The following is a 24,671-nucleotide window of genomic DNA, read 5'->3' as shown; positions in this document are numbered from 1 at the left end:
ATGTTATGAATGTTTGGCCTCCAGCTGGTGGTACTATTTTGAAAGGATCTGGAAACTTTTGGAAATCTGGCCAAGCTGGAAGAAGATGGTCACTGGGGATGGACCATTGAAGGTCATATCCATCCTTTGGTACCTACTGTGCTCTGGTTCCTGTCTGCAAAAATGTGAACAGATGTTCTCTCTCTCACACACACATGTTACATCACATTAAAAGCTTAAGTTCTAGCATTGTTCCAACTGTTACTCTAGTTTGTTGTACCTCTACATCATTTCCTCTATATATGTCATGCCCAAGCACAGGAGGCCAAACAATTGTGGACTAAAAGCCTGTAAAGTGTAAGTAAAACGAAATAAACTTTCTACTCCCTCGATACTTTTCTTTACAGAGTTTTGGTCCCCATGGCATGAAAGTAAGTAGTGTGATATATGTTAATATCTGTCCAATTGTTACTTAAACCACTGAACAGAGCTTCTGTAGTCAATTCCAAAAATAATATAGTAAAAAAAAAAAAACCAAGCAAGTTATATGTCATGAAACATACAGTTGGGGTCCACAAACCTAAATAAAGCAGTCAATAGAAACTGTCGCCAGGGGAGCCTAGATGACAGGCACACAAGATGAAGGCTTAATAATAATCAATTGTTATAAATATATTCAGATAATTATGGAAGTGGTATCAAAAATTAATGAAAAGTATGAGAAAGCTGTTCTGATAAGTTTAAACTATCATTAAAGAGATGTAGATTATAAAAGACAATGAGATGAAAGTTCTGGAGTTGAAATTCACTGGAGTGGGGCTCAATAGCAGAGCTGAGCAGACGTAAGAAGGAATCAAAGAGTTTAAAGACAGGTCAACTGAGATCATCCACTCCAAGTAAGAAAAAGATAATTGCACTTGAGATTACTCATTCTGAGGACCAAAAATATTAAAGAAAAAGACAAATAAAGAGTAACTTAGAGGTACTTGAAACACTGGAAAGAATGTATATATTTTGGAATCCCCCAAAAAAGAGACATTGAGATGAGAAGAGACAGAGTTTTTGAATGAACAAAGATTAAAAAAACCTTTATTAGACTGAAAAAATATTGATTTTCATAGCAAGAAGCTCTAAGATGTTAAGACCTATATAGACTTTGTCAAAAAAAACCCAGGAGACAATCTTAGAAGAAGCTGGAAAATACATCACTCCATCTTCAAAAGGTCCCCAATAAGACCAGTGTCAGAAAGAGCAAAGGCCAGAAGACAGTGCATGGCAGACCCTGGAATGCAGGCACTGGTGTTTTGCTTACAGGATAAACAGGGCAGAACAGCAATAACTAGGCAGACAATAACTTCTCTGTGGTGTAATTAGAAAATACTGCTGGTAAACCATGAAGTTTTCCATAATAAATGATTCATTTGATATCTTCGAAATGTCCGACTTCTAACATTCTTAATCTTTTAGGATTCTTTTCTGTCTTTATTTTGTATCTTCAAATTGTTGACCATATGAAATTTCCTTGATGGTCGTTTTTCCTTGCTTGCATCCTGATCTGGCCAGTTCTACTCTTTCCCACACCCCCACACAAGCTTTTGCACTACTGTGACTTTTCACCAAGTTTATAAATCTTGTCTGAGAGCTCATCTCCAGAGAGTTGGTTTTCAAATCTTTAAGGTTTATAAATATTACAGTTCTTACATTTACTGAGGAAAGGGCCCTATACATTTTACTAAGAAAGACCAGTTTATATAACAATTTAAGTTCCTAATAATCTAGAAAGTTCACCTTTAAACTTAAGCAAGTTGAGACCTGGACATTTGTTTTTGTATGAATAACTACTTTTTCAACTAAAACCCACAAAGAACAAACTTCCTGGCTTTCTCTACAGCTGGGGATCACAGCCTTTTCATACTTGTGGTAGCTCCTTAGGTGTTGGGCTTTGTATAGTCAATTCTTCCTATAGACATACATTGTCTCTATGAGGTTTAGACCACAGAACCTCAATTCCGATGTCCTTGGAGTTTGTAGAATCTTAAGCCATCTCTGACATCTCAATGCGTCATAGCATAGTTAGCCTCTGTGTACCATTCTGACCTTTCTTTGTTTTCTGAGACAGTGTCTGGCTGTGTAGCCCAGACTGGTCACAAGCTCAGGATCCTCCTCTGGCAGCCTCTCGGGTGCTGGCATCATAGCTATGAGTTACATGCCTGGCTAGCACTTGTTTACTTTGGACATCCATTGTTTTGTGGGTTTGGTTGGGCAATTTGTTTCCTATTTTGCTTTTAGCTTTCAGTTAGTTTGTAATGCTAAAGATGAAACTTAGGGCTTCATACATTCCAAATGAACGCTATTCAAAGAACTATACTACACCAAGAACACTTAGTGTCCCCACACAGAAATATTTTTATTAAATACAAGATATAATTAAAGAATGCTGATTGATATTTCAACTTTGACTTTATAAACATTAAACTTCAGTGGGGGAGGATTTTTCCCTTGTTTCTCTCTATGTCCTTCCAATTCTCGTCTTCTTTCTTCCTCTACCTCACATTTTACTTACAAAGTTGATTTCTAGATCACAGAAAGAGAAGGCCTAAAGAGGTAAGGACCAATATGAAGTCAATACTAAGAACAACAACTTCTATTTCCTTGAACTTTTCTTTGTGATAGTTGCCATTTATTTAGGATAAGCAAAAATCACCCAAGGACATATAAAAAAAATGCAGAAACCCAAGTCCTGTACAATGTACAGGGCTGCTGATTTGGGGTTGTGAAGAACTCCTGTAGATCCAGACTTCTGTAGTCAATTTATTTAGTGACTTTGGATTATAATCTGAGAGTTCTAAACATACATATGTACCCTAGACATGAGTTTCTTTATTCCGTAGTTTAGAGTTTGTTAATAAAAGAGAGTAAAGAGGAAATCTCCCTAACCAGTGCTCTGCTTGTTTAGAATGAAAACTAATAAAGGTTTTCTTCAGTTGTTCAAAATTATCTTTTCCTATAGGTACACATCTAAAGAAAACTATACTTATACATTAAAAAAAAACTGTTTGAGCAAAATTTTGTTTTGAAGCAATGCAATTAGAAATATGCACTACTGCTAAGATCCTGAGATTTTTCTGGATACTTTCTTCCATGATTGTTTTGTCTCGGGAGAAATTAAATAGTTTCATAACATTCCCTAGGTATTATTTATAAAAAGCTGAATCAAGAAACAGGTGTTACAGTTGGAAAGATGAACTTGTTCTCTTCTATACTTTTAAATTCCCAGCATATGAAGCTGTAAACTCCAAGTAGGCTGCTCGGTTCACATAGATTTATACCATCTACTTCATTTCACTGAGAAAACAGACCTAGATGATCTAGCTATGCGTTGCCAGCTGCCAGAGCTTCAGTGGCTCCAACTTGCACATGTCCCAGCACCTGGCTATTGGAAGCCACTCTTGACAAATATTTGCATGTCTATGCTGTGAGTCCAGCTACATTGCATGCTAACATTCCATTTCCAGGTGGTTCTTATTACCACCTAATTTTTTTAAACCCTGATTTTATTTCAAACAATTTACCACTGTCAAGGGTCACCTCTTTGTACAGCATTGCTGAGATCAAGTATTTTTGGTCCCAGGTCTGATTATAAGAGTTTAGAATGAGCTTATTTAGAATGATTAATAGGTAACTTAGCAAAATCTATGAATAAAACTATGTGTCCAGTATCAAAATTGTAATATAACTACAGGTAATATTTATAATAATATTATTGTTAATTTTTTCAACCAAAATTTTCCTTATTAAACAAGCTGGAAAGCACTAAAACCCCCTCTTATTCATTCACTCAATGACTCATATTGATTCACATTTCTGATATTTGTGGAGGCTTGTTAAGTGTCTGAATAGGATGGAGGAAGTAATACTTTGCATCTTATTAGAAGAGGAGGAAGTTTAAGAAAAAAATACAATATGTATTAAATGTCCAAGGTTGAAGAAATTTCTGAAGATTTTTATTTCCTTTATATCACTTGGTTGAGTAGTCTATTCTTAAAACGAGCCATAAGCATGGGTTTCAGGGAAAGGAGACGAGTTTGAACGTGGGAGTGCTTACAATACACTGTTATGGATCCTTTTCTTGTATTCAGGTTTTAGTTCATTATCAGAGTTACACAGAGACAGCTACCAAATGACATTCTATAAGAATGTTGATCTTGCCAAATTCAGGCACCTATGCTTGATTTGATAGCTAAAATAACTGAAATCATACATGTAGCATGTCTTTATAATACCTGCAACAGTTATTTGGGTTTCTTTTTCAATACAGACTTTATGAAGGCTTCAAAAGAATTTGGTGAAAATAACTGAACAAAGCAATAGCATATGAGCTCATGTCTACTTAAATATAAATGGACAGGACAGGGAGAGGAATGGGTCTGCATGTGTGTGCATGTATTTTCTATGCGTGTTCCAGATTGTTAGCAATTGCTTCAGATTTCCAAAGTTCCTTTTGTACTCCAAGCTGCTTCTTACAAGCCTATTTTATTCATACTTTACCCGATAAGTATAATTTTTTCATATAATAATTACCTTATTGTATGATATTTTCAAAGTGTCAAATACTAAAATTGTCACTAACACTAATCCTGTAGTATTCAAAGGAGATTTCAGCTGGACCATCCTCTGTTGGTATCAAGACAAACAATTCATGTTTCAAAAGCTAGTTTATCAACCTGTTTGCCACAGTTAGGATAACACTGAGTCGATGCTATTAGGGAGTTTGGTAAAAGTCATTTGTCACAGAACATGGCCTCTACTCACGTTTATCCTGCTCTGCTTCAACTCCTTCACTTTCTGTGTCACTCGGCAAGAGCCATGGTTGATGCACAACCTGCAATTGCTTTAGAGACTCATCCTGCAGAGAGAAGAGGATAGTAGGTTAAAGTCTGGGTTGATATCACAGCTACCAATACAGCTGAGCACTTCAGTTTCCACAATTTGCATGTTCAAAAGCCCTAAGACTTGCCCCACAGCAGAAACATATTCTAAGCTTAAATTTCTTTTCATGTCATATACATGAATCTCTTGACTCTAAAGTCACTGTATTTTAAATTCTTCTTTACTAAGATTTAGACAATAAGAATTAAATCTAGTCTCTAATCCTTCTGAGTTAATGTTTTGATCCTTATTCTTAGAAACATAATTACAAAATGTGCAAGATAAAATTGAGTAAGAGGAGCATTTAATAACATAAGTCTTTAACTTCTATAACAAGAACGGGGACTAGAGTGGTTGATACTTGTTTCCTTCGATTACACTCTCAGTATTTGCACACTATCTTCTATCTCTTCCTGTCTTACTTGCTTGGTCTCAAGTTTCTAAGTTGAAGGGATTCTGCTACATAAGTTTCCCAAGAAGCAAGGACTTCAGAGGCGTATGACCCCACTCAGTTTCCATTTTCTGCTTCAATTAAAATAGCTCTCATATATTTCTTCACTCTGCTCTTTCCCATCTGTCAATAACTACACATAACCCATCATTTCTCATTCTGTCTGCAATGATGAACAAAATGCTGACCAAGTCATTCTAGAAGTGCCTGGAGCATGTAAAATCAGAAACTAAATGGATATCATAGAGGAATGGTACTTTAATTTATAAGTTTACCATGGAGTTATACCAGCATTGGGTTATTAACCACAATATGAAATAAATATCGATGAATCCTTATTGCTAATAATAAATAATTGAACAAAAGAGTGTGTGAGTACATGATCATAGGCAAATACACATATAAAAGGACTTTGGATAATTCATGTACACACTCTGCCCTTAAACTTGAATAAAACTCCTACTCTGAGTTGTGTATAGTGAGTATAATTTTAAAAGTGGCACAGAAAGGGGAAGAAAAAGGAAGAAGTTCACAGCAGAGTAAACCGACAAACACCACCGCAAGCCAATCAATCAAGGGCATGGCAGTCAGCTGGTTACCTGGTAGTATAGACCCTTGATAGTAAACAATAAAAATGGGATTTTATCTCTATGTTTTCTTTTATTTATTTGTTTGTTTGTTTATTCATTCATTTATTTATTTATTTATTGGTTTTTGAGACAGGTTTTCTCTGTGCACCTTTGGATCCTGTCCTGGAACTTGCTCTGTAGAGCAGGCTGGCCTTGAACTCACAGAGATCCACTTGTCTCAGCCTCCCAAGTGCTGGGATTAAAGGCATGTGCCACTACCACCTGACTTTATGTTTTCTTTTCATAAATACACAATGTCAGTAAGTTATGACATGAAATGTATATTCCTTCATAGGATCTTGGAACAAAGCAGATTTGTTTTTGTGACTAATTCCCCTTCAAAACCCAGCTCATGGCAATTTGAACCATGTGTATAGATTTCATTACTAATGTAACAATAATGGGCAATTTTGACAAGTGTCTTCTACTGTATTCTATAATAATCTGAGGTATTAATACTAGCTGGAATCTGAGTGGGAGACACATAGGTACTCTGTTAAGTCTTCGCAATAATTCTGTGACCCTAAAACTGCACTAAAATTAAAACATAATTGAAACAAAAGAAACACAAGTTTTGGAAATTATTTTCATTAAAAAATAATAACCTGATTTTTTTTTGTAACAGCAACTCTTAAAAACAGCATGTGATTTGGACTGAAATGTAAGTTCCTATCAAATGAGAGTAGGTTCCACAGTAAAATGTGTTTGCCCCAGGAATAAGGAAATACAATTTCCATCCTGGCTAGTCCAAGGCCCTCAACTTCCCTCCTGTGTTAGTTACTCATCCTGTTGCTATGGATATACACCTCACAGAAGAAACAGAGAAATCATGGTGTTAAAGCAAGGGCAGAGCAGCGTGGTGGTCTATGATAGTAGCCAGCAACAATGGACACTCATGTGGTGGTAGGCCAGGAAGCAAAGAGAGCAGGCTACAGCTGCAAAAGGGATAGCCTTGAAAGCCCCCTGCAGTGTCCTGTTTCCACGACAACAACCCTGCATACCCATAACCACAGATTTTAAAGGAACAGCCAGTCCCATACAAAACATCGAAAACACAAGTCTGTGGGCATTTCAGACTCAAACTGTATCACTGTCTTAGGGGAGGATGGAGAAGGTGAAGGTACTGGTTTAGATAGTGCCTGGTACTTCACAAGCAGGCCATATCTAGGTCCCAACTCTTTCAGAAAGGTGAATGGGAAAGACTCCAGTGGGTTATTGAAGGGGAATTTAGCACAAAAGCTAGTCAATCTTAGAATCTGCAACTTATATGTACACTGATGCATATTCTTAGGATTTAATTTTATTTTTAAATTGTCTACTATGAGATTTGGCCTTGCAGAGCTGCCCAAAGAAGCTGTGCAAATATGAAAATATTGAGTTTATTAGGCTTTAAATTCTGTGTGTGTGTGTGTGTGTGTGTGTATGTGTGTGTAGAAATAGTTTCAAAATGTTTCATGTAACAAACAGGGAAAACCACATCCCCAAAATTCCAAAAGCAGAACACGCAATCTCTCATGTTTAAAGACAAAATAAATGAACCATGCTTTTAGTTTACTAAGGAGAAATCAAAGGCCGGAGCTCCTCAATTAAAACAGAAAGTATAAAGTGACCAAGAAAATAATACTTATTAATTTAAAAAAAGTATTTTTGTCGTTTAATTTCTTGTCCCAAATATTAAAACCCATTCTTATAAGAAAGGATATGACTAATAGGTCAGTTTTGTTATTTTTCCCCACAGTGGTTCAAGATATTAAGCAATATTACCAATTGGCTTGCTGTCCTAATGCCTTGAGCGTTAGACTGGTCTTGGTTTGTTGCAGGTGGTATAAAGTGGACTTGGAAACGGGCTCAGCAGAGACTGGGAAGAACCTTACACTGTTGATACAGTAGCATGAAGACCGAGCAAGTATTACTCTTAGATGATTTCAGTGTTGTGCTTTAGTTCTCCCTGTACTAGAGCTAGAAATCGAAGGTCCCAGTTTGCCTACCTTGGACTGGCAAGAGTGCCACACGTCCGAAGCCCACCCATCAGTCTGCCTATAATTCTTCGTGATGGGGTCAAGAAGTTAAAATCCTGAACATTTTTCTAAAACAAGAGCTGATGTGTTCTTCCTTTCTAAGTTTATGCAAAAACTTTCTGCAGGGTATTAAGCTACATCTCAGTGTAGCACACTGTTTTCCTATTCCCAAGGGCAAGCTCTCAGGGCTGCTTTCTGAAGAAATGTCATTCATCCTTTCTCTAAAACACTTTTGCCATGAGTACAGCAAGTACCCAGGGACTGGGAATGGTGGTGGGAACGAGTGACGTGGGTCATATGGAGAACAGCTACCCGTCCTGAATCAACAGATCCTTCTCTCTGCTAGCAGAGGAAGAGCTTTATATAAACCAGCAGTATTGTTATTCCATATGGATAGTTTATTTTTGGGTTCTTCAAATTCTATAAACCACTGATTTATGACAATCTGACCACAGAAGTTCGGTATATTTAGAGAGTAAAAGAGTGTCCTTTGTTGAAAGCAACATTTTAATTCTGAATTAACTATTTTTCCCCTGGGTAGGAACGTCCAAATAATGTACTGATGTTTCCTATTTTTTTTTCAGACAGACTTTTTCGGTTTCATTTGAACTCTCAAGTCACAGAACCCCTCCAGAATGGTGATCCATAAAGTAGGATGTATGTAAGACTAGCGAGTGGGTTAGCTCAGTGAATAAAGGCATTTGCTATCAAGCCTGACAACCTGTGTTTTATCCCTAGGACTTAGATGATGGGAAGAAAGAAATGAAAGTTGTCCTCTGGCCTCTACACACATGCCAACACACACACATGAAATAAATAAATGTAGTATGTTTAAAGCATGATATACATAAAGTAAAATTAGTCTGCTCCGGATATATTTCATAGACAGCTTCAAGTGACAAAGAATTAATTCTGTATTTCTATTAAAGTAAAATTTCCTCTAAGTCATTTATACAGTTAGCAAAGCTAATACTACCTTTTAGCACTTCTTAACAAAATGTCTCATATGATTAGTCTGAAATCATCAATTTCTTTTTCATAAATTGCATTTCTGTAGCCCAATTATTTGGAAACTGTAAAAATCAATTAAAAAATAAGAAGAGAGAATTAACAAAGTCTGAGAACTATAACATTTAATGAATAGGTTCTGAGGGAAAAAAGAAAAAAATCACAACAAAATTCTAGAAAATAAGATAAATTGTAAAGAGAGAGAGAGAGAGGCACAAAATGAATTCATACTATTTCAGAAAATGGAGTCTGTCCTGTTTGCTCTTCTGTGTTGAGAGAGCCCGGGGAAAGCATGTCACTGCACTATGCAATGCTTTCTGCTTGATGACTTCCTCCCCAGAGAAAAGAATGAAAGATTATTGGAGTCCATGAAAAATTAGTCACTTCCCCAGCATTCCCCCTAGTCCCTTGATTCTGTGGATGTAAAAGTCCTTTGACATCAGCTATTTCACACTGTATACTTTATAGGAAATAGGAATGGCACAAATGATTCTTGTCCATGGAGATGCAAACTGCATCCATTGAAAATGCAATTGATTGTTAGCCTAGGGAAATGGGTTTAATTTTTGCTACTTTTGCATCTATTTATAATGTCATTTTAACGTTTCTTAGTTGCCCTTTTATATGAATGGAGTCTCCTTGAATGGTCATAACATTTAACTTGCTCCTTCATTAAATGATTGGTTTTATAAATTTAACATGCATTCCTCCATGTGTGTGTCCATGTGCACGTGTATGTGGTGGATGCACACATGTGGAAAAGGTGGCAGAGGACAATCTTGCCTCAGGTGTAGTTACTCGTGTGTCACCCGCTATCTTTTTGAGACAAGGTCAACTCACCCTGGCCTGAAGCTCTCCAGGTAGGCGAGGCTGGCCCAAGCGGTCAAGCTTGTCACTGCCTCCCCAGCTGTGTGGCTGCAAACTTCCTCCATCACATTTAGCTGTTTTGCTTCTTACCATGAGTCTGGGGATGGAACTGTCCTTGTACTTACAAGGCACACAGGTGATGGACTAAAGCTATCTTTCCAGCCCTGACTTCTTTTTCCATTTCTACGAGAGCTATGAATGTAACCTTTTGAGATCTGTCATTTAACAATGGGTGTCAAAAAATGTCAAATATCAATGGCAAAATAGGATTTTGTTTTGCAAAACATAATGTATATGTCTAGTTCCGTCAAGGGAATAAACAACGGTAGTAATGATAGTGATTTTGATTTTCTAAACATCTGAAGAACAAAATGTATACTACTCACTTTCTGTAAGTAAATGTGCCCTCTCCATCAGAAATATAGCTGGAAGCTCATTTTCACTGAAGGTCACAGATTGCAACCCTGAGGAAGCCAGACAAGCCTGACTGGGTGTAAGAAGAGATTTGGAATCGCTGTGCTGCATGGAAGCAGTCCCTTTCCCGTTCAGATGGTGCATCTGGCAGACCAAGCCCAAGAGTCAGGAACATCTTCACGCTTCCAGTGCTGCATTTCCTGGCTGACGCCCTCAGGGACAACAAAGCTGCCACTTGTCACCCTGAGTGAGTTCACACTGCCTGTGCGATTGCCATTTTGTCATGTGGCCATCACCACCTTCGTGAAGTCGTGACTACTTTCCAGAAAGTTCCAGACACTGTTGACTTGAATCTGTAGTTCTCAGGAGCGTCTTAACTATTTAGGTCGCTAGTACTTCTTAGCTGTCTGTGTCCACCCCATAGCCTCCATCAGTAACGAGGGCATTTCAAGACACTGTATTATGTTTATTCCTCATGATTCCTCTAGGTAACATGATATTTTAAGTACATTAGTTTCTTTATAAAAGGCATGGTAAGACTTAGAAATATTTAAATTTGATAAATTTTTTACTTCATTGAGTAAGCATTAGCCTTACTGTGGCAAATAATAAAGTGTTTATATTTTGAAATCATTCCTACCTTGAGTTGTCAGGTGACTCACTTGTGAAAAGCATGCAGTTTCTTAAATTCAACTTTCAGAGCTACTTTGAAGATTTGAAAAGCAGACTGACTCATAAAGTATTTTTTTTTTCATTTGCTCAAAGATCAAAATGCTAGCTGGATCTGATGGTATATTCCTTTAGTTCCAGCACTTGGGAGGCAGACGAAGGCATATTTCTGTGAGTTCAAGGCCACCCTGGTCTACATAGTGAGGTACAGGATGGCCAGGGCTGCAGAAAGAGACCCTATCTCAACTCTTTGCCTGGCCCAAAAGAAAAATCCAAATGCCAGACTGAAATAATATATTAAAAATAGACTATATAGAATAAAAATGAGGCTTATTATTATACAGAATAATTTTAGGCTTAATTTCAAAGGAGATTATGTTGCCTCAGTTTTTCTATTTAGATCTCAACACAATTACCTAATGTAATGTGGTTACAGTTAATGACTATATTTAAGTAAGTAAATAAAACAAAAACCAACAACCCCACCAGAAGAAAAGAAAACAAAACAAAAGAACTAAGACTTTGATCTGTTAAAAGTTGATCCAATTTTAAGAAGAAATGTTAAATATATTAAAGCATCAATAGTTTGGTTTATTTGAGTTTTAGTGTGTGCTAATTTTTGTAGTTGTTGTTTGTTTTGTTTTGCTGATTTTACAACCTGAAGAGAAAAATGAAATGAAAGCCAAAGCAAGAAAAAAATAAATAGAAAATAATGCCATTTTATGTCTCACATTGTAAACAGGTTCCAAATGGAGAATTTTAATGCATATTTCCCATAGAACGAATGCATAAAAATTTGAAAAAAAACCTATTAACTAATCCATAAGTCACTAATCAAGACCACACAATTTTACTGTGTTGATAATTTATTGGATTATGAATAGCTAACATCGAAACATCAACTAATATGAAATGAAAATTTCGTGAAATCACCATGAACCATGGTAATAGATAGGTAACATTTACGCTGGGTGGTTCACACGTATTTGTAAAGTACATGCAGAGAGTCAGCAATGGATCGCATAAACTAGAGAAATTTATACTTCAATAAACAAACAAAACATGACTGAGAACAGATGAGTACACAAAACTCCAATGTATTAATGAAGTTAGCCTCCTTTTCTAGAATACAGAATGGGGTTAGGGTCCCCACAATGCATGATTTTAGTCTCTAGAAATCACCCTGGAAGGAATTAGATAGAGAACTGCTTTTCATAGTTTAGGGTATGTAGCAACCCATGGAGACCTAAGCAAGCTTAGCAAGAAGAGGACTGAGTACTTGATACTGGATGAATCCCGAGAGTTCCTGTTTCTAAGAATCTTCCAGCCAGTGTAGATGCAATCACACTCAAGCAGCAAGCCTTTCCAACCAAGGCACAAATAACAAAACTCACTCTAACATGCCTATTCTTGGCATGTAGCCCATATCACACAGGCCTCAGTGATCTCCTTTCACAGTCTTAGACCAGAAGCAAGAGGCATCCCCAGCCTTCCCCAGAAGCATCTCATTCAGCCCCAGCAAATGGTGAGGCTGGAGTCAAGAGCTTATGTGATCATGAAAGTCTAAATGACTACTCTACTAGCGGGCATTTGGGGAAAATACTTACGTTTTCCTCCCTGTGTGTAACATTAATTGTTCAAATATATTCTAGGTCTTCGCATCAAATCACCAAAGTGAAAGTTAGTATTCATGTTCCAGTGCTACCACATTTTGCCCATTTATTTTGATGCTTGTGAACTTGCACATCTTTCCAGCCATTTCCTTCCTATCATTCATTATTCCTTACTGTGTTTTTTGAAAAGTTTCTATCATCTCTGGATAGATAGGCAAACCTATAGAGACTGGGTATTCCACATCCCCCCTCCTAGTGATATTTGGAAGCAAGTAAGAATTTCAGTGCCTATGTACCACCCTGATAGGAGTTACACAGTATGCTCAGGAGATCTGAGGTCTTTCGAATAGACTCTTGAATTAGGAAGAAGTGGAGAAGCAGGTAGGTCCCTGTTGAGAAGCAGCATTCAATCCAAGAGTTGAGTCCTATCCCTGAACTTCCTTCACTTTCAGCAGATTCACACTGCTTTCTTAATGATCGCCATGGGTTTTCTTCAGGTCTCAGGGGCTCTGCCAAAGTTCTGAGGGTTTCCAAATGCCTGTCAGTCAGGGCAAAGCTCTGTGCAACCGGACACTTTTCAGTATCTTCACAAATAAACCCAGGAATCTGGGGCATTTTCCAAGAATGTGTCTTACATTTTAATAGGTACAGCAAATAGCACAATGACAAGCATTTGTCACATGAATGAGTACTGACCTATTGTAAGACTCTTTCTCTCTCTTCTTGTCTGTCTGTCCTTTTTTTTGCTCATTCCCAGTACAAAACATATGTTTATCATTTACAAATATATGAACAAATGTTTGTGAATGGAAACATATGGTAGCACTAGGCTCATGGACTTTCTCCTCCATTTTCAGATAACTGGATAGAAAGTATCTCTCTACCAATGAGGAACAAAAGCAATTTTGATAACACTATTTATTGTACTCTTTTAAACATGGCCAGTGAACAGATGTGTATTAGGAGCCCAGAAGATAGATGGGAAAAGCCCAGGTGAGTGTTTCATCTCACATGATAGACTGATGACATGCTATGTTTGTGAGGTTCTCTTAAAACTCACTTCCTCCATGTAGGATTTCAGAGAGTGTCCTCCACTGGAGTCTTCTCCCTAGAGACAAGCAGATTGAAAATGTCAGGAAGGGACAGAAAGAACAATACAATTCTGTCATTGTAGAGGGCAATGAGCTCTCCCTTGCTTGCACACATGATGCCTGTGAGGCTGTCACTTTGACAACCTCAGGTTCTCAAAGGGAGACATCATTTCTTTCCAAACAAAGACACATCTTGTAAGTACTTTTCAGTTCATGTAAACAAATAATCAGCAAAGCTTATTCAATATTAGGGGAGAATGCTAGGCAGTTTTATGAAAATTTCCATTACTAACTTTCTATGTTCTTAAAATTAGATGAAGCCACTAATTCCATGTGATATAAATTTTCATGAAGTTCTAACATCTGGACTTAAGACCATCCTATGAAAAGAGAACATATTACTAATTATTTTGTCTTTCCATTTAGTCTTTCTAGACATAGTGGCCCGTGCTTAGCCAAGTCTCTATCATGTGTGTCTTTTGCTAAAACATCAAATCCTGGTAACCAGTGAGGCTGAGATCAATAAAACTTAAAGCACCAAATTAAATATATTCTAAACTATCAATCAAGTTGTTGGTTTGGATAAGTTATATTTTTTAGACTGCATATGCAGGAACATTTGTAAATAAATTCTGTGATGCCATGAGTTGATAAATTCTAGGATATCATATGTGTTTAAAAGATCGCTAAATAACTGTGAATGAAGCTTAAAATGGTTTTCACAGCATATCTTGTGACTTTTCAAAGTCCCTCATACGTGTTATCTCATTGGACTGTTATGGTTTGTTCATTTTTGTTTTTTAGTACAATTTAAGGCCAAGACATCCTCCAGCCAGTTTGATACGTTGAGAAATTGAAGCTGTGAGGGGTGGCACTAAATCAAGCATCAGTGCGGCTGCAGCCAGCCTGACACTCTACCGCCACACTAGGATCAAAAGTCATTTATCATTCAAAATTAGATTCACTTCCCTTAAAAAGTGGGGGTTTTCTTTGGTTTAATGATGGTCTTTGATGCTTGTTTTTTACATGTTCTGAACAATAAGCCTTGAGGAAAATAAAGGTAGAATGCTCATGTCAGTAACAGGCTGATATTTCTGAAAATTCAAACAGTACAGATCAATGTGGTAATATTTCTTCCCAAATCATGGTTTCCACTAGTATAAACACACAAAAATCAATATATGAGTTTAAAAGTCTCCAAATGCTTCTAAAATTACAGAATATTTCAATATACAAGGCAGTCAAAAAGATAGGCTAGAACCTTTAATCCCAGCACTCAGGTGGCAGAGGCAGGTGGTTCTCTGCGAGTTCGAGGCCAGCCTGGTCTACAGAGTGAGTCAGGGCTATTACACAGAGAAACCCTGCCTCAAAAAACAAACAAAAACAAAACAAAACAACAGCAGCAACAACAAAGATACAATAGCCCTGCATTCTTAAAATATAAGCTATTTGGAGAAATAAAATTCATAGAAGTCCTCTAAAAAATGAGGAAATTTAACTTGAGTCACCAAGTTGACCACTTAGTCTCTCATAGTTGAACAACTAACCCAAGAATGTTGTAGACCCTTCCAGTGTGTCTCTCTCATGGCTAATTTTCTTCCCTTTCACCTCAGTTGCCCAGAGAATGAGAACAAGATGAAAATTGCTTTTGGTGATAAATATGCTAAGTGGCGACTGTGTGAAGCCTGTAAGGCGGGTCTCTGAACACTGGAGGACTTGAAGTACAATTTCAGAGTTCTCAGCTGCTCCCTGAAGAGATGCCTTTTATTCCTTCCAGCTAGGAAACAATGGTTTTCCCAATTTGTCTAGATGACGCCAATCTTCTGCTAAGACTTGCTGACGACTGAGGATTTTCTTGATGATCGAGTGTCAACAGACAATAAATAGGCTTCTTGACACCCTTGCTTCTTCCAACTGTGCCACAGTTGTGAGCGCATACACCATAGCAAATGACGGCAAACGGGAACAATACCAGTATAAAATCATCCTCATGAGGCTCACACAGAATTAAAGTAGGCAGGTAAGGAAGTGTGAAGGACTTATGCCCTTCTGTCAATGCAAAGGGTGTTTTAAACGTTCAGAAGAAATGTCTTATTAGACACACAACCCGTACTTCGGAGACCTCTCATATGTCCACTGACTTAGGTACAAAGTTAACATTCTTTAAAACTGCAACAGTCCATACAGGAGAGTCTCAACAGAACCTTTGCCCAGCCACAGCACCCCTACCATTGAGCTGATACCAAGTCCTCTAAAGGTCGCTAACACCAGTGAAGTTTTTCGCTTTTGCCTTTGAAGATTTTTCCATTATCTTATCCTTGTTGATACACCAGAGCTTACTATAGCTCATGCCTTCCAATTCCAGTGCCCTGCCAGTCTCAGATAAATACCAGCATTATCTGAGAATCCATCTCTGCTATTTAGAATGGCAAGAGAGCCCACACACCATTTGCTTCACACACTGGAATCTGGCTACAAGCCTCATCCACAAATCATTGAGTTGGGGCTCCAATAAGTGAAGAGCTTAAAATTAAAAGTCTCTAGTTGATAACACAGGAAAAAGAGCACTTGGCAGAGAGGATCACAAACGTGCCCGTGGCCAAGTGAACAGTCAAAGACAAGAGGTATGACCTCTGATTTTTAGAGTCAGAAGAATTACCCAGTGAAGGGCTGGGCTCCACATGTCTGTCTAAGCTTCTTCAGACTTCCAAATGTTGCATCTCTCCTTCCCGCCCCCTGGGGGTGCTAAGGAAATACAACGCTTTCAGAGCACAAATCCATCCATTTCAGTCCACATTTTCTTAACTTTAAAGACAAGTATTTTAAATATCAAGTCATCCAAATAGCATAATATTTTGGTAATTACCTTTTAGAAAGGGATCAAAAACACCCAAATTCAATTTCCCTTGAAAAACAAAGAGGGTAAAAGGGGTAGAAAAGAGGAAGAAAGGGGCATGTGGAGGAGGGGAAGGGCAGGAGTAGGGAAACTATGCCTTTAAAAACAAAAACAAGAAAAGGTATTTCCTGAAACATGGTTTCACTTACTATGAATTTCTAATATAATCACAGCTGAGGTTAAAAAGGTTTTAAATATGGATGAGAAAATAAATTACGAACTCAGAGAAAGTTGAAGAGAGAGAGGCTGGGTGAAGTGGCCCCTACAAGATCCCATGAGCCGTTAGCAAAGGAGGCCTTTGCCACAGCCTTAGATATTTTACACTTAAAAAAGTGTCCTCGGTAAATAGAGAATATTCTAATTGCAGATCTAAATTTACCTTTTCCTCATTCCATTTGCATTTTAACTCTCATTTGCATCTATTGCTTCAATCAATAAATATTTTTTATTCATCTCTTACTGATCTTTAGACAAAGTACAGACTGGCTCTCTCATTAGGATGCATTTATTTACACTGTATATGTCTAAGATCTTTCTGGTACTAATTTCCTACAAAGAAAATTTCATGTCCTACTTCACTGAAATGTTCTTACTTCCCACCCTATTCAAATAAAATTGAATGATAATGCTAGCACAGAATGCCTTCTTAAGAAGTTCCTGAGTTATTTGCCACTCACAGAAGGAGAGGAAGTCAACGCAATTGGCCAAGCCATTCCTAAACCCAAGCAGAACATAAAATGTCATCATCATTTATTTCAGTTAGGTATCAAGACAGTTGTAGGTGTCAGGACAAATAGTTGAACAAGAGCTTACCCTCGTTATAAAATGTTTGCCATGGGAGAACAGACAGACCCAATTAGGATCAAGAACAGAAGTTCTTTGACACATATACTATCAAGCTGCCACAGGAAAGAGCTAAGAGAAAAAAGCATCCAGGCTTTCATTCCTTTGCTCGGCAGCCACTGAGAAAGCAAAAGCACTGAGAACTGCTGTAGTCACGGCATGTGTGCTATGACGGCAAAAGGACAGAGTCACGCTTGAAATTGTTTTCAAACTTAGTTTTGAAGACTTAGTCAATTACTGTATTAATGAAGCTGGATAAGGAGGAGGTCTCAGAAATATAGAAAATCTTGTTTAAGACACAACAGAACAAACCCAGGGAACCATGATAATTCCAAAGAGAAGCACTAAGGATGCCAGCCACTGAAATGTATGCTGTATTGTCAGACAGACAGCTGTCGGCAGTGTGTCAGGGCCTAATTTCCTATGACAAGTTTGTGTAATAGAGATGGACTCAGGTTGATATTCTGCTTTCCTACTGCATCCTCACACAGAGTAAATAAAATCATCTTCACAGGAGGTGGAGAGAGTGAAATCCAGTTTTTTGAACTTGGTAGACCCTAAGGGCAGCACCTACTATTGTCCAAGATGATAAGCCATGTTATCTGTTCCGACCAGTGGAAAATTAAGAGCAAGATTGTCCACACCTGGGCAGGGTTGGCAAGCTCAAAGGGCGTTAAAGTCACTGGTGCATTTAGGAAGTTGAACGTGGTCTGTGTTCACATTTGCATATATGAACAGACCCTGCTTCTGTGTCAATTGCTCCAATGTTCTTTTATATCAAGTGTGAAATTCATGTCTGGAGAATTGGTCCATAATTTTATGGATAGATGTAACCTCAGACCACCTTTTCCCACAAATGCCACCTTTATCTAGGAGAGAAGATACTTGAACAAACCAAAGCCAAAACAAACAAACAAACAAAACAAACAAAAACCAGTAGTGCTATTATGACACAGTCATTGTGATTCACTCTGCTTTTAAGGGTTACTAGTGTAGTAGGATGTGTCTGCTCCGGGATGAAATAACTTTAGGATGAATTAAATTGCCCTTAAGAACAAAACAGGGACTGGAGAGATAGCTGAGTGGTTGAGAGTGCCTGTGCTCTTGCAGAGGACTTGAGTTCAATCCCCAGCACAGACATGTTACCATGTGAAACTCTAGTAACAGGGCATCGGGTACTCTCTTCTCTCCTCTGCTAGGGCACTGCATGCACATACATACACACGTGCAGGCAGCACACACACACACACACACACACACACAAACATACACACACACATATATACACACACACATACACACACATGCACACACACACACACACACACACCCCAAAAATAAAAAATAAAAAAGTTTTAAAGGATGGTAAAACAGTCAATCTCTATGCAAATAACCAAATTCTAAATTTAAATAAAAATAATTTACATTTTTCTTCCAAGTTGTTGATGTCACGTTCAAGAGTTCATTTAGTAATAATGAAAATGAGCAGGAATAATTATGAGAATAGTGACTATTATTAAGAATGTTCAATTTTGAAGGATTTAAAATGTTTCCTTGTGCCTATTTTCTCAAAAGTGAGTACTCAAGTAGGGGGAAACACTTAAATGCTTCGATTTTCTTCAATGCCATGGAAAACAAAAGTGGATGGGCAAAGCTAGAAACAAGAGGCTCCACATTTGGGGCCGTGGTGATCCTGATGACCTTCATGAGTGAATGGTAGATAAGAGAAGGAACAGCATGGGGAGATGTGACTCATTTTTATGGCTATTTTATTTGAATTGAAACATTTCCCCAAGGGGGGAGGGAATAGTATAAGTCTCAGGTTGAAATAAAAAGTAAATAAGTAAGAACGAGGCCTTTTTTAAAAGACAGAATTTTACATAAAGTAGGAAACATTATAAAGAGGCTAAGAAGACCGGTTACGTGGAGAATGGAGAAGTTGAAGTGAGAAACTAAAGCAAACAAAGCCAGAGGGCAGAGGGAAAAAAGCAGTCATGTGTCAGGAAAACTGTCTGTAACAAAATGTGAAAGATGGAGTTGACCTATAGCAAAGGGCTTGAAGGACACCTCTGACTGCCTAGAGGTGACAGAGGCCAGCTCCAGAGTCCGCAGCTCACACTTGTAGAGACATTTTACATTGGACAGTCATGGGCTACGAAGTCAGACTCCTACTTGTCTATGATGGAAGGTGGGGGTTACATGCAGGATGTCACTCACTGAGGCACAGTTATCTGGTAAAGGTCAAGTTCTTAACCTCGGTGGATTTCTCTCAGTGTTGACTAAGCAAGACGAGTATGTGATCCAAGTGATTTTTCTGTATATATACTTAATTTTACAACAAACTGTATTTTAAAATTGACAGAAATATATTCCTGTTATTAAATTCTGTTTTTTGGGCAGAACTGAGAGACCTGAGTGCAACCTTTAAGCATTAGAATGAGATATTATCAAGCTCTGTTTATGAATGGTATTATTTTCATGATCATGTCCCCAGTCCTTCAGACTATGTAAAATGATAAATGCCAGTCACATTTCCAGAAGAGTGAAGAACACTTTCAGAGTTCTAATTTAATCTTGTGGTAACCTAATTATAACACTGACCTCATAAAAACCAGTTGGCAATTTGAATTTTTACTGTTTGAAATCTTTAAGCCTTTAAATTCTGTTTCTAGGCTTTTAAAAAAAATCAATAGATGTCACTTTGGAATCTGTAAAGTACCTGGATAAACTCTCCGAGGTCAGTAAAATAGGAGTGTGAACCTCATAATTCAAACCAAATACACAATGTATTCTTTTAAAATTAAATTAACCTATGCCTTGCAAAACGACCAAATGGCTAAAGTGACTAGCTTCCTGAACTGAGACTCAAATTTGAATGTGGAGGAAAACTGATACATGAGATACAAAAGCTCCTAAAATACCAAGGGATCCTGTCTCTAGTGTCCTCAACCTGTGATGTTCTCATTTCAAATTGTGATTGATATTTCAGGTAAATAATACCACCAGGCATTTTTCTGCATTTAAGTAAACATATTTCTATTAACATATACATGGAAACCTAATTTTGCATTTGCTATTTTTGATGTTTACCTCTGATTTCCTTTTGCATTTAACAGCAAAAAGATGAATTTCATATTTCAGATACATCTGCATTACTTAATATCCATTGCCATTGTTGTGAGAAGCATGGTGTCAGGCAGGCATGGTGCTGGAGAAGGAGCTGAGAGTTCTACACCAGGATCTGCAGGCACCAGACAGAGCTGGTGACACTGGCCTGGCTCGAGCATCTGAAACCCCAAACCCACCTCCAGTGACACACTTCCTCCAGCGAGGCCACATTTCCTAATGTACTCCCTAAGCATTCAAATATATGAGTCTATGGTGGCCATTTTTAGGTTTTTGTAATACAACTAAGTTTTTTGGAGGAAGTTCAACAGTAAATGGAAGGCAGACTAATACTAAATAAAGAGGCAATTAGTACATTGTGGAATTTCAGAATGAGAAAGAAACGAATGGTGAGAAGCAAGAATTATCAGGGCCTGATACAGGGCTTAAAAGCATCCTCAGCACGACTGTCCCTGAGCACACAGACATTTTTGCTTATGAACCTCCCAGATCTCCAGTGACAGCCACCACCCTGCAGGCTCCAGCAGTCAGGTGGGTCTTTGTTTCTGCATCTCCTCCCCCTGCCCATGACCTTTCTTCTCCCCTCAGGCTGCTCTCAGATATTCTGTTCCTGTCCCCCAACATCACCCAGTAATATTTTGTTCTTCTCACGTTCTAGCTCTGTTCTCATTTGTTTGGGAAGAGTCTCCTGACCCCACACATTTGTGCTGCCACACCGTCACCCTTGGTCCGGCTGCACAATTCATGACTCTCTGGCCCCTCCCATCATATGCCTTATTGTCAGAAAATTCACCCATTTCCTGTGTTGGCCTTTTTTTTTTTTCAATGTCTAAAAAATAAATTGTTGATATATCTATTTTATGAGAATTTTTCATGGGCATATAAGTTTTGATTAAATCTACTCCACATTCCCTTTCCTCTAATTTCTCCCCTAACCCCTTTACCATGTTCCTTTCCTCCCAGCTTTGTGAGTTCTCCTTTTGTTTTATTATTTTATTTTTTTTATACACAGTCTTCTTAGTGTTGCCTGTATGTACATAGTTAAAGGACTATCTGCTAGATAATGGTAGCTTTTCAGGGGTTTAATCCTTGAAGACAATTTACCCCCACCCCGGCAGTCAGCAATTGAAATAGAATTTCAGCTAATGGTGAGATTTTATGAGTTCCACTGTCCATGATGAGGTTTTGGTTGTGCACATCTTTTACATGCAGGCATGGCCACTGTGGTTTCCTATGTGCAGTAATCCTGTAAAATCCAGAAAATCCTGTTGCACTGCATATGTCTACTGCTTCTGGCTCTTAGAATTGTTCCACTCCCTTGCCCATGATGATTGCTGAGCCTTAAGGGAGAGGTGTGATATAGATACCCCATTCAGAACTGAGTACTCTGTGGTATACTCTTCTCTGCATGTTGACAGTGGTAGGTCTGTGTGTTCATTGCCATCTATTGCAAAGAGAATCTTCCCTGGTAAGAGCTGAGAGGTGCACTAATACAGGGGTGTAAAGATGAGGACTTAATGGTCAGTTAAATGCTCTAGCAATTGAACAGAATTGTTGTATTTGGTTCTCCCTTAGGACCTATGACCTAGCCCAACATTGGTTTGGAGACCAGTTAATGGTACCAGGCATTAATTCCATCTTGAGGAGTAGGCCTTAAATCTAATCAGAAAGTGGTTGGTTACTCCCATAACAGTGAAGCCACTATTGTGCCAGTAGGTAGGTTTGGTCAAGACAGTCAGTAGTTATACTACTGGAGTTTATAGTTGAGCAAGACTGATGATGACTTTTCTCCCCCAACACCATACTTAGATCCCAGAAAGCTGGGAATGAGGCATCCAAGTCAGTCAGCATCAGGTGATTTCTCAAAGCCATTTAACTTAAGTATATGGTATCTTCAGCAATGGGGTCTTGCTATCAAATTCTAGAGCATAATTAGGAACAATGAAAATAGACTGTGATATTTAGGGAGTCTATGACATCCCACTGACCAACAAGGTGAAAAGAGGTAAACCATACGAGGAACCAGGCCTTTTATTTGACAGCCCATGGTGTCTAAGAGAAACATTTTCCTGCTTTTATAGAGTAACACTATTTAAACTCTTTTTATATATGTACCTATGTTTATTTTAAAAAGCTTCTACAATACTGGTTTCAATATAGCATTTTCAAAGGATTTTAATGTTGGTTACCCTTTCATATAACCCTTTATGTATCCTGCCTTTCCATCTACCATCCCAATGGACATTTTGTTGTTGTTGTTATTATTATTATTATTATTATTATTATTATATTCCTCTTCATATACCACCTGTGTTTTATTCCACTTCACCTGAAATCCCATGATCATGGTCTCTTGCTAGTTCCCTGGCTTCTGTGAACTGTCTAATATAAACATACTTATCTGAAGATTCAAAGCTAGTACTTTGAATATTACATAAAAGAGAAAATACAGAGAATTTGTCATTTAGGGTCTGGGTTACTCACTCAGAATAATAATTTATAACATCTCCACCCATTTGTCTATCAATGTTCTAATTTTATTTTCTTTTTATTGCTACATAGTATTCTACTGAAGTAGCTTCTACTACTCTGTTGGATCCTAGGACCAAACCTCAACACTTATGGGGCCTAGGACAAAATATTAAACAAACTGATAAAATGTTTCACATTGCTAAATCTTGTGTGAAATGTACCCCAACTTCCAGGCAAACTTGGAATTACTGGAATATTTGAAACTGCAGTTCTGAGCCACATTGGAGGAATAGATAGCACAGCTGGAAATGTTCACTCCACTTCCCATCCCTGTCCCTTTTCTCAGCACTCTGCACTGAACCCCAAAGCAGTGGCTACCCTACCTGCCTGACCCAAAGTTGCTTCATACACTCCAACAGCTGCTGCTTCTTCACTTTGTAGGTCTAGAGTTCAGATGTAGGAGTTAATGAACTAAGGCCAGTTCCCTGAAGCAGGATTGGCTTTGTTTGTGCAAGGACTCTGGGATCTGGGTACCTAGCACATACATGGAGAGGCTCTGAGTAGATATGTCTGCTTGGCCATATGGCTTCTGCATGTCCTATGGTCTTGGTCTCATATAAGTACCCACTGAACGTTCCCCAAGGAAAGGCATACTCATCTCATTACCATTGACAGGACAGAGTGCCAAGCCTGGCACCTGATTCATCCCACAGTTGGTGTTGAACAAATGAGAACTATTCCTCGAAACATACAGTTCTAATTTGATGGAAATAATGGCAGAGAGTGTACCTAGCATATAGAATGACAAAGATTGTAGCTGTTTGAACAAATAAAAATGACAGAATCAGGGAGCTTCTAATGGCAAGAGATGGGGATGGCATCCCAATTTTATGCCTATGAAACAGCAGCAAAAGTTTATATCTTAATGCAAGGCAGAGACAAACATTTAAAACTGACTACATGGGGGCTGGAGAGATGGCTCAAAGGTTAAGAGTACTGGCTGCTCTTCCAGAGGTCCTGAGTTCAATTCCCAGCAATCACATAGTGGCTCACAACCACCTGTAATGAGATCTGGCGCCTTCTTCTGGCCTGCAGGTATACATGCAGACAGAACACTGTGTATGTAATAAATAAATAAATTAAAAATAAATAAAACTGACTACATTTGTATTGTGGTGTATAGTGGGCACCAGATCTTAGGCAAACAAAATTACACTAAAAGTAAGATATATGAATAAAACCAAGGGAGAGAAACCCGTCAAAAGTTTCTATCCAGAAGAGGCCTCAGGTCCACCAGCTCCATGGCCATGCTGAGAAGAGCTTGAAATGAACAGTTTTCTCCAGAACAGGGAAGGTGGCTTGCAGTCAGGCATTAGCCAGGATATTGTAGAAAACTTAGAGACAAAATGCGATGGGGGAGGATGTGGAGGAAGTGGCTTAGAGAATGCATCTTTGTCATCATATTCCTCTAACTGGGGATACAGTTGTCTAGACCCTATCAGTTAAATCTTAAACTTCCATGTGAAAATTCAGTTATTGTGAGTTTAGTTCAAAAAGATTGTACCATGTATTTAAGAAACAAACCTGGAGTGGATTCATTTCAGTGGTACAGAATTACAAAGTAATCAGTGGAGTAAACACATTAAGGACAAAACCACCAAGTGAT

General features: G+C 38.1%; 1 protein-coding gene across 10 annotated transcripts in view; it reads right to left on the bottom strand.

The window, feature by feature from the left end:
* Positions 1 to 24,671, bottom strand: part of C2H8orf34 (chromosome 2 C8orf34 homolog) — a 385,259-nt gene that overhangs the window by 14,369 nt on the left and 346,219 nt on the right. For 7 of the 10 annotated variants that reach the window (XM_015993542.3, XM_006974691.4, XM_076563704.1 and 4 more), the window contains 2 exons: positions 13,638 to 13,685; positions 4,792 to 4,885 (listed from right to left, as the gene is read on the bottom strand). In XM_015993542.3, the coding sequence (XP_015849028.2) occupies positions 4,792 to 4,885; positions 13,638 to 13,685 (142 nt within the window). The remainder of the gene's footprint in view (positions 1 to 4,791; positions 4,886 to 13,637; positions 13,686 to 24,671) is intronic. The other 3 variants (XM_006974693.4, XM_015993546.3, XM_042270724.2) reach the window with 1 other exon arrangement.

The sequence above is a fragment of the Peromyscus maniculatus genome, chromosome 2 (genome assembly GCF_049852395.1).
Source record: "Peromyscus maniculatus bairdii isolate BWxNUB_F1_BW_parent chromosome 2, HU_Pman_BW_mat_3.1, whole genome shotgun sequence".
Lineage (NCBI taxonomy): Eukaryota > Metazoa > Chordata > Mammalia > Rodentia > Cricetidae > Peromyscus > Peromyscus maniculatus.
The sequence above is the reverse complement of the archived record's forward strand: the minus strand, read 5'-3'. Positions and strand labels throughout refer to the sequence as shown.